Below are 13333 nucleotides of genomic sequence, written 5' to 3' on the forward strand. Positions count from 1 at the left end.
TATCCATAATATGGTCCAGCAGCTCTACACCAAGGTATATATTCAAGAGAATTGAAAACATATGTTCATATGAAAACCTAGATCTAAGTGTTAGTAGCAGCATTATTTCTAATAGCCAAAAAGTGGAAAAAACCCAAATGTCCAGCAGCTGATGAACAGATGAACAAATGAATATATTTACACAATGGACCACTATTCAGCCATAATGAGGAATGAAGTACTGAAATATGCTACAACTTGGAAAAACATTTGCTAAGTGAAAGAAGTCAGATATGAAAGATGACATATTGTATGATTCCATTTGTGTGAAACATCAGGAATAGGCAAATCCATGGAGACAGAAAGTAAATTAGTGGTTGCTGGGGGCTAAGAAGAGGAAAATTGAGAGGGGCTAGTTAATAGGTATGGAGTTTCTCTCTGGAACAATGAAAAAAAATGTCTTGGAATTAGATGGTGGCGATTGTTGCACAATGTTGTGAATGAACTAAAAATCACTGAATCTTACACTTTGAGATGGTGAATCTTATGTTATATAATTTTTTTCTCAATTTAAAAAATATGTGCATAGAACAAGATCCCAACTTTGCAGGGAAAAAGTAAAACTAACGTATTAAGAGTGGTGGTAGATTATAAATGCTTTTAAATTTTTCTGATTTTCTCCAGCACACATATATTTTAAATGGAGGTGGTGGTGGAATAAATGTGTTTAGGAAGGGGTGGTCTTCTCTCTTGACAAGATCTATGTGTTTTGGAAACAGTACCATGTTCTCACTTGGCAACCTCACCAAGGGTAGTAGATCCAGCCTGCGAAGCGTGTGTCTATCTGTAAAATGGTTAACTGTATTTAGGAAACTGAGCCATTTGCCTATGTATAGGGTGCCAAGTAGGAGAAGGCATGGCAACCCACTCTAGTACTCTCGCCTGGAAAATCCCATGGACGGAGGAGCCTGGTAGGCTGCAGTCCATGGGGTCGCTAAGAGTCAGGCATGACTGAGTGACTTCACTTTCACTTTTCCTTTCATGCATTGGAGAAGGAAATGGCGACCCACTCCAGTGTTCTTGCCTGGAGAATCCCAGGGACAGGGGAGCCTGATGGGCTGCCGTCTGTGGGGTCGCACAGAGTTGGACACGACTGAAGCAACTTAGCAGCAGCAGCAGGGTGCCAAGTAACAGACCTAAACCTTTCCTTTTTTGCCTTTTAGATGTTTTAAACATAGCTTTTTGAAACAAAGCTGTCTGGGTTGTCCAGCTCGGGGCTCAGGGCTTCATAATTAACCTAAATTTTCTTTGACCTGGCTGGCTTCCTGCACCTGTCTGGTGCTTCTGCTTCTCCACTGGTGAGATGAAGTGGTAAATGCTTGCTTCAGTGGAGTGGGGAAGTGACTGCATTAGGTGAATTTTTCAAAGCACTAAGAGTTGGAAGGGATATATGTATACATACGACTGATTCTCATCATTGCATGGCAGAAGGCAACAAAACATTGTAAAGCAATTAGCCTCCAATTTTAAAAATAAAGACATAAATAAAAGAAAAAAAATAAATAACAAATAAAAGAGGGAAAAGAAGAAGATGGAAAGACCAGAGAAATTAAAGGTTATTCAACCCCAGTGGAGACTCAAATCACCAATAAACAGCTGAAGAAGACAGAGCTTATGAAACAACTCTCTGTCTCTCAATAAGTAAACGGTAGGATTTGAGCCATGAGGTCACTAAGGTTTCTCTTAACTCTTGGGTGGATGATACTTTTCATAGGCTCACAGGAATTCTGAGATGTCTGCTGTGCTGGCTTAGCAAAGGTTGTTGTTTAGATCTCACCTGACATCTTATTTTTCCAATAACTCCATAACAGGAAAATTAAGAATTCACAGCATAAGGATAAAATTGCACAGGTTTTAGTTGCCTTAGATACCCTGTACTTTTTAAATGTTTATGGAGTGGGCCTTCATTTACTCTAGCTGCACAGCTTGTTCTAACTGGAGTAGAACTTTGTGAACTAACAAGGAAAGGAACCCCAGATGTAGGAATTAAATAAGCATGCTGCTGAACAAGTTGTAGAGCATGATCTCAGCTGTGTTTTGAAAATATTTACAATTCTGTATCTAGGTATCCATCATCTAATCTATCTACTGTCTATCACCTATCTATTTATCATCTGTAGATCTATTTACTATCATCTATCTGTCTTGATGAATGGATAGAAATGGCCAGATCATTACCACTGCCTGGCCCTTGCAATACTCTCACTTTTTACTCTATACATTTCTGTACTATTAACATTTTAATAGGTCATTTTGTCACACAAAAAAGATTTAATAAAAATTACCAACTGTAATCCTAACTATTCTCTGACAATCCTTTCAAATATCTCACAAATTACCTAGAAAGAGTTAACGCAGACAATTCCAGAGGGCTGAAGTGTTCAAATTCCTGATTTGGTGGTGGAGGTGGAGGCAGGGTTAGAGGTAAAAAGCACCAAAAAGTGAAGTGGGGGGGGGGGGGGAAGAAGAGGGCTGGTTGCTCTGTTCTTACCTGAACCAATAGCATGAGAGTTTCAGGCCCAACGCCCATTTGTGGGACTATTTCAGGCATCAGAGGTTGCATCTGAATTCACGGTCACTGTCACTTGTCAAAGAACTTAGGCAACTTCCTGGTTTGGCTGCTCGGAGGCTGCTTCTCCTTTACTGGGAAGGTAAAATCTCAAGCCTCAGCTAACCTTGTGATTTGGGATGCATGGTTTTTTCTTTGTGGTGTATTGACTTCTTTTTCCACAGGGCAGCAAGCTGCTCATAGAATAGGTCTTTATTTTTACTAATGATAATGTTAACACTAAATTTCTAACAATATGGAATAATTCTTCCTGGTTATTCTTTGCACAGGACAAGACACAGTCTGTTGAAGTGTAAGGAGACTCTTCTTGCATGGAAAGGAAGGGATACCTACGCTTTCCTTGTTTAACATTAGTTTTCTTGTCATTCTTTCTTGGTTTTGTGGACAGCATAGTTAAATTTTCATGGTGATGATGTAGCACACAGTGAATCTCACGGTAGATAAGCATTCAATGGAACACTCTGCTAATATTGTAGAATGGTTATTTTGCTTATTTTCCATCTGAGTGAAAAGTCTTTAAATTGCCCTCATTCATTTAAAGCTACTTTACATGTGAAAGGAGTTTGAAAAGAGATGTCTGGCAAAGTCACCCCAGTGTTTAGGTCCAACTGTAGCTGCCCCACTGGACTGTATCTGTCCTTAGAGTCACAGTGACCCCTACTTTTCCCCATAGTCTTTGCTAGTCATGGACCCATATGTGATTCAGATGCAGGACCACGGCAGCCTCCCCTCAGTTCTGGATGTGCATGTCAATGTCACTGGGAGAAGCTCCGTGCTGGGGAAAGTGAAAAGCAGGAAGGCCAGATGGTCCGTGAGGCCCTCGGAAATGTCCAACAAAACTTTCAATCCCATCCGGGCCATTGTGGACAACATGAAGGTGAAGCCAAATCCAAACAAGACCATGATTGCTTTGTCGATCGGTGAGTTGAGTACACTTAACCAAGAGGCAGGCATTGTTCCTCTCACCCCATCCTCATGGGTTGGGCGGAGCGGACGGAAGTGGAGGGTGGGTCTGGGTACTGGGCTTGGAAGAATAACCTCTTGGTGGTTCTTGAAAAGGGGACCCTACTGTATTTGGAAACCTGCCGACAGATCCTGAAGTTACCCAAGCAATGAAAGATGCCCTCGACTCAGGGAAGTTTAATGGCTATGTACCCTCCATCGGTAAGTTCACCCTGAGACTCTACTCTGGCAGTTTCCAAATCTTCTGTGCTCTTCTGACAGGAATAAATTTCTAGCAGTTCTCTTTGTTTTCCTGATGCATAATTCCTAAGGAGAGGCTAAGATAATATGGCTGTTGAATTTGGGGAAAGGAGTCTCAGAATTCTTAACCTCAAGCCATCAAGGTCCAGCTTCTTTCCTGGCTTCTTCTGGCATTATGGCACCTCCCTGTTTCCGGTTCCCATCACACACTCTGCTCAAATAACACTCCTTTCCTATCATTGCTCATTCTCCACGGAGGCCTTGAGTTTGGCTGCAGCTGCTTCTTGACAGAGCCGTCTAGCTCCTAAATCAATTTACTTACTGCCCTGTGTAAATACTTCTTGGCGTTATTTCTCCTCCTCTGCACATTCAAGATTTATTTTAATTATGGTTCTGGTCACACTCTCAATGTAACTATGCTTGTTTCAAGGCAAAAACAAACAAACAAAAACAACAGCAAAGAATGAGTTGTTCTATTAGAGAACAGAAGGTTAAGACAGGAATAATTTTATTTAGGTGTAAGTCTTGCCTGGCAAATCCCATGGACGGAGGAGCCTGGTGGGCTACAGTCCATGGGGTCACCAAGAGTCGGACCTGACTGAGCGACTTCGCTTTCACTTTTCACTTTCATGCATTGGAGAAGGAAATGGCAACCCACTCCAGTGTTCTTGCCTGGAGAATCCCAGGGACGGAGGAGCTTGGTGGGCTGCCGTCTCTGGGGTCGCACAGAGCCAGACACGACTGAAGTGACTTAGCAGCAGCAGCAGCAGCAACTCTCTCCATGTATTGAACATTCCTACCCTAAGCATTTTGATAAGTGACTCCTTGACTTTGTTTCAGTGTCACACACTCCCCCACTGTGTATATGTGCAGAATAAAAATCAGCTTCATGCTAAAATAGAATTTAAAAACACTTTAAAGAGATATCAGGAACATGATTTTTAGGTTGATTATTTACATTTTATGCAGCTTCATAAATAAAAATCAAAACAAAATAAGACCAAAAGTTAGTTATAAAAAGAGTTTATACATAATGAAAGGGAATATGAAAAAGAATATATATATGTATAACTGAATCACCTTGCTGTACAGCAGAAATTAACACCATATTGTAAATCAACTATACTTCAATACAATTTTTAAAAATGTTTATTATGACTTTTATATTCAAAGTATTAAGAAACTGATTTAACCTGAAACCTTAAAACCAAGTCTCCATTTGACAAATACTCAAAGGATATGAACACTTCATACCAAAGGAAACACAGAAAATGTTTATCTGTGTTTTTTCTTAGCAACTAAGGAAATGCTGATTAATTTCAAGAGAACTATCTGTACCTATTAAGTTATCAAACATTAGGAAATATTGCCTCTAGCTTTGGTAACTGAAGATAATCTTTTTGGACAGCAATTCTGTAAAACATAATAACTGGTATGAAACTGTCTATACTTCAAGCTTGCAAGCCAACATTTGGAAACATTGCATGAGAATATAATTTAAAAGGAAAATATTTTAATTTAAATATAATATAAAAGGAAAATACTAATAGGTATACAACACAAAGTGAGAAAGTTAAAATGAACCCAGTGTAATGAACTCATTAATTACAAGTTTTCAAATATAATCCCTGAAAGGGATTTAAGAATAATCTAAATCCTGTATCTTAGATTAAATAATCTAAAAGAAAGCATAATCACAGTAGATGCTGCAGAATACTTTATAGTTTTGTGAACTCTTTTTGTTATTATTTATACATTCGTGTGCTCATTATAAAATTGTAAGGTACAAAGTTAATCTCCTTTAACTATAGTGACTGAGAGCTGAACCGAATGCTATGTGCTCTGATCTGGGACAGAAGGTAGCCTTGAAGCCCTGTGACTTAAGGGCATCTCTGTCAGTTGTGGGATGAAAACTTCCAGCTTTCTCCTTCTGCTCTTTTCTCTCAGGCTGCTTATCCAGTCGGGAGGAAGTTGCTTCTTATTACCACTGTCCCGAGGCACCCCTGGAAGCTAAGGTGAGCCCTAGACAAGTTGCTAGCTCTAAAAAATTGCTCTAGAGCAATTTCTCTAAAGCAATACCAGGCAAACTCTACCCTTTGTTTCTGTTCCACGAGGAATAAGGGTTTTAAGGGAAACAAAAACTAAGAATAATTTCCCTTTGGCAATTCCAGGACTTTTTATATGGGGAGACTGCTAGTCAGTGATTATATTTAATGTAATTATAGTATGATAATAACATTGCATACAACTTATGTGATGTCTGTCTCATAGAGGCTCAAAGGACTCAGAGGTCACCCTTTATTTGATTTTCTGCAAAAGATCATTGAAAAACAGTAATTCATAAATACCAAATAATTGGAAAATTTAATTTTACCTATATGGTCTTTTATTAATCTGTAGTTCCCTTCACTTACCTAAGGTCACTTAGATGGGAGGATCGAGTTTCCATGGCATATTGGACTCATGGCAGGGTCAAGTTTATATGCCCTCCACTCTGTTGTTTATAGGGTGGAGGTCAACATTTCTTAACGTTAAGGGGAGCCCTTTGTATTTCAGAAGAGAGCCATGCTTCAAATCTCTGGTCAAAAGTAAATAAATAACCAGGTGAAAAAGTCCAAGGTCATAATGACCTCTCATGGAGGTCTGCTGAGTCACAGCCAACCTGTCCTTTTTAAAGCGATTTTTTTCTTTTAAGTGGCCAGCATTTTCAACAGCCTCTAGATATGGACATATATAAACATATTCGTTTATTTCAATTTTGGCCTACTATAGTCCCCACTACTTTACATAGGATTTTTAAAAGTAAGCTTATTTTTGCTTCCCACTCACTCATTTGATAATCCCTTTTTTCCTGTTGCTGTTGGAACTCCTAACAAAACAAAACTTTTCTTCACAGGATGTCATTCTGACAAGTGGCTGCAGTCAGGCTATTGAACTGTGTTTGGCTGTGTTGGCCAACCCAGGGCAAAACATCCTAGTTCCGAGACCTGGCTTCTCTCTCTACAGGACTCTGGCTGAATCTATGGGAATTGAGGTCAAACTCTACAATTTGTTGGTAAATGACTTATTAATTTTAGATACAAATTAGATAATTTTAGACACAAATGCTCAATTAATACTTCATAAACATACATGACCATTAGCTTAGCAGAGAAAGATCTGAAGTCTGAGGCCACAGACACATTTTGTGACTTATATTATACCTTTGAGTGAAGTGAGTAGTCTTCCTACATTTTTCAGAATCATCTTGATCTCAGTGTTTTTTCCCTCCCCAGCCAGAGAAGAATTGGGAAATTGACCTGAAACAATTAGAATCTCTGATTGATGAAAAGACAGTTTGTCTTATTGTCAACAATCCATCAAACCCTTGTGGGTCAGTGTTCAGTAGACGTCATCTCCAGAAAATTTTGGCAGGTAAGTCCAACAGATTTCACTTGACAGGAAAGAAGATGGGGATGGAATCCTTTAGCTGTTTCCTGGAGTGAGAAAGAAGTCCTTCACTAAGTTCCGAGACTAGGATAGAGGTCAGAGGGCTCCAGTGGGGTCCCTAGTGGGTGGTGTCCCACTGGAAAGGTAGAAAGAAGGAGAAAAAGACTTGCCTCTTAATCACTCCCATCATGTGGAAGAAAGGACTTGAAATATCTAGTTAACTAAACAGCAAATTTAGGCTCTGTACCCTGGAAGAATATGAGAAGAATTTGTAGTTCTTGAAGAGGAAGACAAAACCCACAAACATTGAGTGTAAAGTATAAGCCCAGGTAAATATTTAAGTGCTAAGGCAATTCATATTAAAAATGACATCAGCATGTTTCTCTTATTTTCAGTGGCTGCAAGGCAGTGTGTCCCCATCTTAGCTGATGAGATCTATGGAGACATGGTGAGTCTCGGGCAGGATCTAATTATTTCATTCATTCCCTAGAGTCAGGGGTTGTACATATTACTGGGCTGGGACCAGTTTCCTCATTTTAGGCTTTTTTTTTTAACCCAGACAAGACACCAGGTTATATGTTTTTGGATAGTTCCCTCTGAAGCTTCTTGAGATCCCAGTCATGCTTCAGGGTAGAAAGAGCCTGTAAATCTGAGGCCCTGTGCTTAATGATATAAGGAAAATTTGGGGAGGCATGGGATTTGGAGGGATGCCAGAAAACAACTGTAAGAAGCACCTCTTCTCCTCAGGTGTTTTCAGATTCCAAATTTGAGCCTCTGGCTACCCTCAGCAGCAATGTCCCCATCCTGTCCTGTGGAGGGCTGGCCAAGCGCTGGCTGGTTCCTGGCTGGAGGATGGGCTGGATCCTTATCCATGACCGAAGAGATATTTTTGGCAATGAGGTGAGTATATATATATATATATTCTAAATATTCGTTTGTTTGTTTACTTATTACTTGCTTGCTTTATCTTACAGTGGTGGTATAGATGTGAGATTTTCCTTTCTAGGCCCTGTAGTTCTGTGTGCCTGGAAAGACACTGGATAAAGATAGTACTGGTTATTTCTCTCCAGAACTCAGTTTTTCTGTGTTGGTGAGGAAGTTCCATCTACCTCCAATTTTATCACCACACAAAAAGAAGCAACAAGCAGTAATGATCCCTAATACTATTTGTGGGCTTACAAGGTACCAGTGCTTTATGTACTTTATTTCAATGTAATTCTCCCAACAACCCTGTGAGGCCAGTATTGGTATTATCTCCATGTTACAGCTGATAAAAATGAACTCAGATAGGTTGGATAATTTTCTCAGAGCCACACAGTCAGTGTGTGGCAGAGCTGGGCTACAAACCCAGGTGGTCTGATTTAAGAATGACACGAGGCACCACCATGTCTCCAGAGATTGAAAACTAACCCTAACTCTGCCTAGATAGAAGATAACAACAACAACAACAAAACTGAAAATAGACAAAAATAAACACTTTATAGAAAGAATGATCAGAACAAGAATCTCCACAGCAGGGATGCTTAAGAAAGGCTAAATAATGTGTTTGCCGGGGGGCTTTTAGATCCGAGATGGGCTGGTGAAACTAAGTCAACGGATCCTGGGCCCCTGCACCCTTGTCCAGGGAGCTCTGAAAAGCATCCTGTGTCGCACGCCTCAAGAATTCTACCACAACACTCTAAGCTTCCTCAAGGTAAGGGCAGCCTGTAGCCTTCCACTCTGGGAGTCAGGGAATGCCTCCAGGGAAGCCCCGCCATTATGGGGCTTCCAAGCCAGAAGGTGGCATCATTGTCAACATTCATCCATACATTACTCTAACTTCTGGCAATCCACTCTGCTCCTGGCCTAAAGCTGTGAGTGGGCAGAGTTTTTTTTCTTGTTAACTCCTTATGCCAGCAGAGCAAACCTAGGTTCCCCGCCTTTGATGTGGGCTCTCTTTTTAATGACCCAGTTTTTCTTTAGCTGAAGTTTTTATCCTTGATGTCTCTGCCTCTTCTCATAGTCCAATGCAGATCTCTGCTATGGGGCATTGGCTGCCATCCCTGGACTCCGGCCCATTCGCCCTTCTGGGGCCATGTACCTCATGGTGAGTATGTGGGTCGCAGGTGAGGGAAGCCAGTCTGCAAGGCTCACAGAGACAACCAGATGGGCTCCTGAGCCAGTCAGTTTAAGAACTGCCTTGTTCTGAATTGTCCCACTGATGTGGTTTAAACTCAGTGCTAAATAAAAAGAAAGAAAAAAAAAAGCTCTTAAAATGACAACTTTTCAATACAGAGAATTGTTTTATATGCAGATGCAGAGATGATATGACACATATAAGAGGCTTTCCACACTACTGTAGCTCTCAACCAGGAGAGATCTGCTTCCCTTGGAGTGTTTGGGGATACATAGGAATGTTATTTGTTTCTAGAAGGACTGAAAGGTGCTATCGGCATCTTGTGCGCCAGCAATGCTGAATATTTTCCAATGGGCAGGGTAGTTCCATGCAATCAAGACTAGCCTGGCCCACAGTACCAATAGTGCCTTTTTTTAAAGAACACTAGCATCCTATTTTCAGCTTTCATTTATCAGCATCCAAGAAGGAACACTTCAGTAAACTAAAATATTAATATGAATATATCCTCTCTTCCCTATGAAAAACTCCACAAGCTCATAAGAGCAAGAACTCTTAGTTATCAGTAGTGGAGTTCCAAGATATTTTTTACAGCAGTCCCTGCCTTGATTTCTGGCATAGGGAGTGGCCTGTTTTCCCTCCTTATGATCAGTTTGCCTTTCCCTGTTATTGGTATAGGTTGGAATTGAGATGGAACATTTCCCAGAATTTGAGAATGATGTGGAGTTCACGGAGCAGTTAGTTGCCGAGCAATCCGTCCACTGCCTCCCAGCAACGGTGAGTGCTTACATCCCTCTCAGGTTTCTCTAGAAACTCTCAGTGGTATATAGTGCCTTGGGAGCTCTCCCTGAGCTGGTCTTTAGCCTTTTCCTCCCCGAACAAAGTGTACAGTTGGCCTTTATATGTGCAGGTTCCGCATCCAAGTATTCAACCAACTAGGGATAGAAAAATATTAGAAGAAAAAAAATTCCAGAAAGTGCCCCAAAGCAAAACTTGAATCTGCTACAGCCTGACAACTATGTACATAGCATTTACATTGTATTAGGTATTATAAGTAACCCAGAGATTATTTAAAGTACACAGGAAGAGGTATGTAGGTTATGCAAGTACTATGCCATTTCATATACGGAACCTAAGTATCCTCGGATTTTAGCATTCTCAGCGGTTATGGAACCAACCCCCCTATGGATACTAAGGGACTACTTACTGTATTCTCTTTTGAGAAGATTCTTACTGGTGGGTGTCATGATCTCTATTTAAAATTTGTTTCTTCCTCATCATTATCCTATCTGATTCAGGAAGAAAAATTGTAGTTGGACATTCTAAGTGAGAGGAAATCAAGCTTGTTCCACAAATTCCTTTTAAGATAAATTAACTCAGTTACTGGTTCAGCATCCCAGTAGTGGGAACTGATAGCCCTGGGTAAATGGTATTGCTTCCTCTTGCTGATTAGGGCCCTGGCCATACTAGGGTGGTCTAGTCACTGATTCAACTGCTCTGAGAATAGTATGCTTTTATTTTTGCAGTGCTTTGAATATCCAAATTTCTTCCGAGTGGTAATCACAGTCCCTGAAGTGATGATGCTGGAGGCCTGTAGCCGGATCCAAGAGTTCTGTGAACAGCATTACCATTGTGCTGAAGGGAGCCAGGAGGAATGTGACAAATAGGATGGAGTATGTGTCCTGAGTATGTGTCCCGTCTGGCTGGGGAAACTGGACTGAGCCCTGCTGCCCCTCCAGGAATCAGGTGCTCCTGCTGGGAAAGGAGCCTCACAAACACCACGTCAAGGGCAGAGAATTGCTCTGGCTTTCCCCAGCTATAGCCGCACACACACACTCTAAACCCCAGATTTCATCTCACTGTGCTCTGCCGGAGTGACTCACTAATTCATTAATCCATCCCTCTCCTGTTTGATTTCCTCCTTTTATCTTGAGAGTACCAGGTAAACAAAGTGGCCCAGGAAACAGCAGGGACAAGAAAATCAAGAGCTTAGGATTCAAGAAACAAAAGATTGAGGGAACACATGCCCCCAACCATTTCTTCTTATTCTAAGTAAGAACACACTCTCTGTAGTCAGGTTTGAAGCCCAGCTTTTCTGGCTCACTTCAGGTGTACCTCACTGTATGTAACAGTGCTAGAAGGAAAGAAGTTGGGGACACATGTATTTGGTTAATTCTAAACACATTAAGAAAATTTGTTAATTTGAAGGATATATCATAGAAACTTGTTGATTTTTTGGTAGAGAATTCTTTTGTGACAAATAATTCAATTGATAGTTTCTAAATATAGATATATGTATATCAGGCTTTCTTAAAATGAAGGCATATCTGTACTAAAAAAAAGGAGGAATCAGAGGACCTTCCAGAAATGCTGCTGTGTAAGGGCCAGAATTATCCTCACTTGTCAATCATTATTACTTTTGCTGTAACATTGATACTGATTTATTGATATATATATATTATATTATCTTTTCATATGTTTTCTAAGAAACATTTATATTGACAAGATCTTTTATTTTGCCAAGGGCATAAATTATTGTTTTTCTTTTTTATTTTAATAAATTTTACTAAGTATTCTCTTCTGTGATGCCATTTTTCTCCTCTGTGGGAAATTTCTATCCCCAGGTGCTGCTTATTGCTCAACCTGGTTGATGTATTACCCACTAGGTTTCATTTATTTCTCTGTCGCCTAGATTCACTAACCACTTACTGGGTAACAAGTTGAATTGGTTCAGCTAACCAAGAGAATGAGGTGTGTCCAAGATCTTTTTTCCATATGAGCTTTTTGTCTGCAAATCCTCTTAGGCACAGTTGCCTACTTTTTTCCCCTCACCATTCCCTTGGAGGAGGGAACCTGAAGTTATCTTACAAGGTTAGGGGAAGGAATGTATCATAACCATCCTGGAGATTCCTTACTAAGGGATATTTTCCTTGTCTAGAATAGGAACTTCGAGTCCCAACCCTGCCAAACACACTCAATTAACTTCCTTTACAAAAATAAACATCAAATGTCCCCCTTCCGATCTAGCTGGACTTTAGCGAAATCAACTAAAATTTACCCTTCAATTTTCTTCAGCAAATCCAAAAGGAATATACAAATGATTGAGATGATGAAAATTTGTTTCCTGTATGCCAACCCTGCCGGCTTTTCGAAAATTCCTGGCTCCTCTTTTCCTGTACTTTCCGCCCCAATTCCCAAGGACGTTTGTTCAGAAATAAACAGGAAAACTTAGTGGTTTACACAAAACGTTTTATCTTCACACATAATGTATAATTCCATCTAGCATTAGGGCATCTAGACAGACGTCTTAAGTTTCCAAATTTCCTTGATATCTACATTTTGGTAAGGGAGTCAAATGAACATTCAAAGATTAAAACACACACACATATTGGACAAATTTCAAGCGATGCAAAAAAAAAAAAAAACAACACACAAAAAACCCAAAACATTCATGCCAATCCTTCAGCCACCCATTTCTCTCCTGAGGTAATCACAGTAGCAGTTGCTGTCCAGTTCTTTGAGATTATCCTCTGTACACGTAAATGTTTACATGAATTTTTCCTTTTTCTCTTTTTTTCCTTCAAAGTTAACTATTACTTGGTCATCCCTGGTGGCTCAGATGGTAAACAATCTGCCTGCAATGCGGGAGACCTAGGTTCGATCCCTGGGTTGGGAAGATTCACCTGGAGGAGGGCATGGCAACCCAACTCCAGTATTCTTCTTGAGTGGAGAATCCCTATGGACAGAGGAGCCTGGTGGGCTACAGTCTATGGGGTCACAAAGAGTCGGACACGACTAAGCACAACTTTCTAATTCAGCTTCCTATGGAAATCAAAGGAGGGATAACATTTCTGAGGTGTCCGTCACGTCATGGGTGATCCTAGGGAAGGAAAAAAAAAAAAGGAACCACTGGCCGGGGCTGCTTCCAAACAAGATTAAAATTCTCAAGAGAAAATTTCTAGCCGCCTCACGCATGGCGA

At 40.4% G+C, this 13333-nt stretch overlaps 1 protein-coding gene across 2 annotated transcripts; it reads left to right on the forward strand.

The window, feature by feature from the left end:
• On the forward strand, positions 2552 to 12585 carry TAT (tyrosine aminotransferase). Of its 2 annotated transcripts, none has more exons than XM_005692221.3 (12): positions 2552 to 2690; positions 3315 to 3528; positions 3668 to 3772; positions 5759 to 5826; positions 6708 to 6866; positions 7087 to 7225; positions 7636 to 7688; positions 7988 to 8140; positions 8805 to 8933; positions 9243 to 9326; positions 10032 to 10130; positions 10880 to 12585. In XM_005692221.3, exons 2-12 carry the CDS (start codon positions 3315 to 3317, stop codon positions 11018 to 11020), a joined length of 1344 nt encoding a protein of 447 aa, XP_005692278.2. In that variant the 5' UTR covers positions 2552 to 2690; the 3' UTR covers positions 11021 to 12585. The 2 variants fall into 2 exon arrangements, with proteins under 2 accessions (XP_005692278.2, XP_005692277.2); XM_005692220.3 differs by having other exon boundaries at positions 2613 to 2690; positions 3282 to 3528.

This window comes from Capra hircus, chromosome 18 (genome assembly GCF_001704415.2).
Source record: "Capra hircus breed San Clemente chromosome 18, ASM170441v1, whole genome shotgun sequence".
NCBI classification, from domain to species: Eukaryota; Metazoa; Chordata; class Mammalia; order Artiodactyla; family Bovidae; genus Capra; species Capra hircus.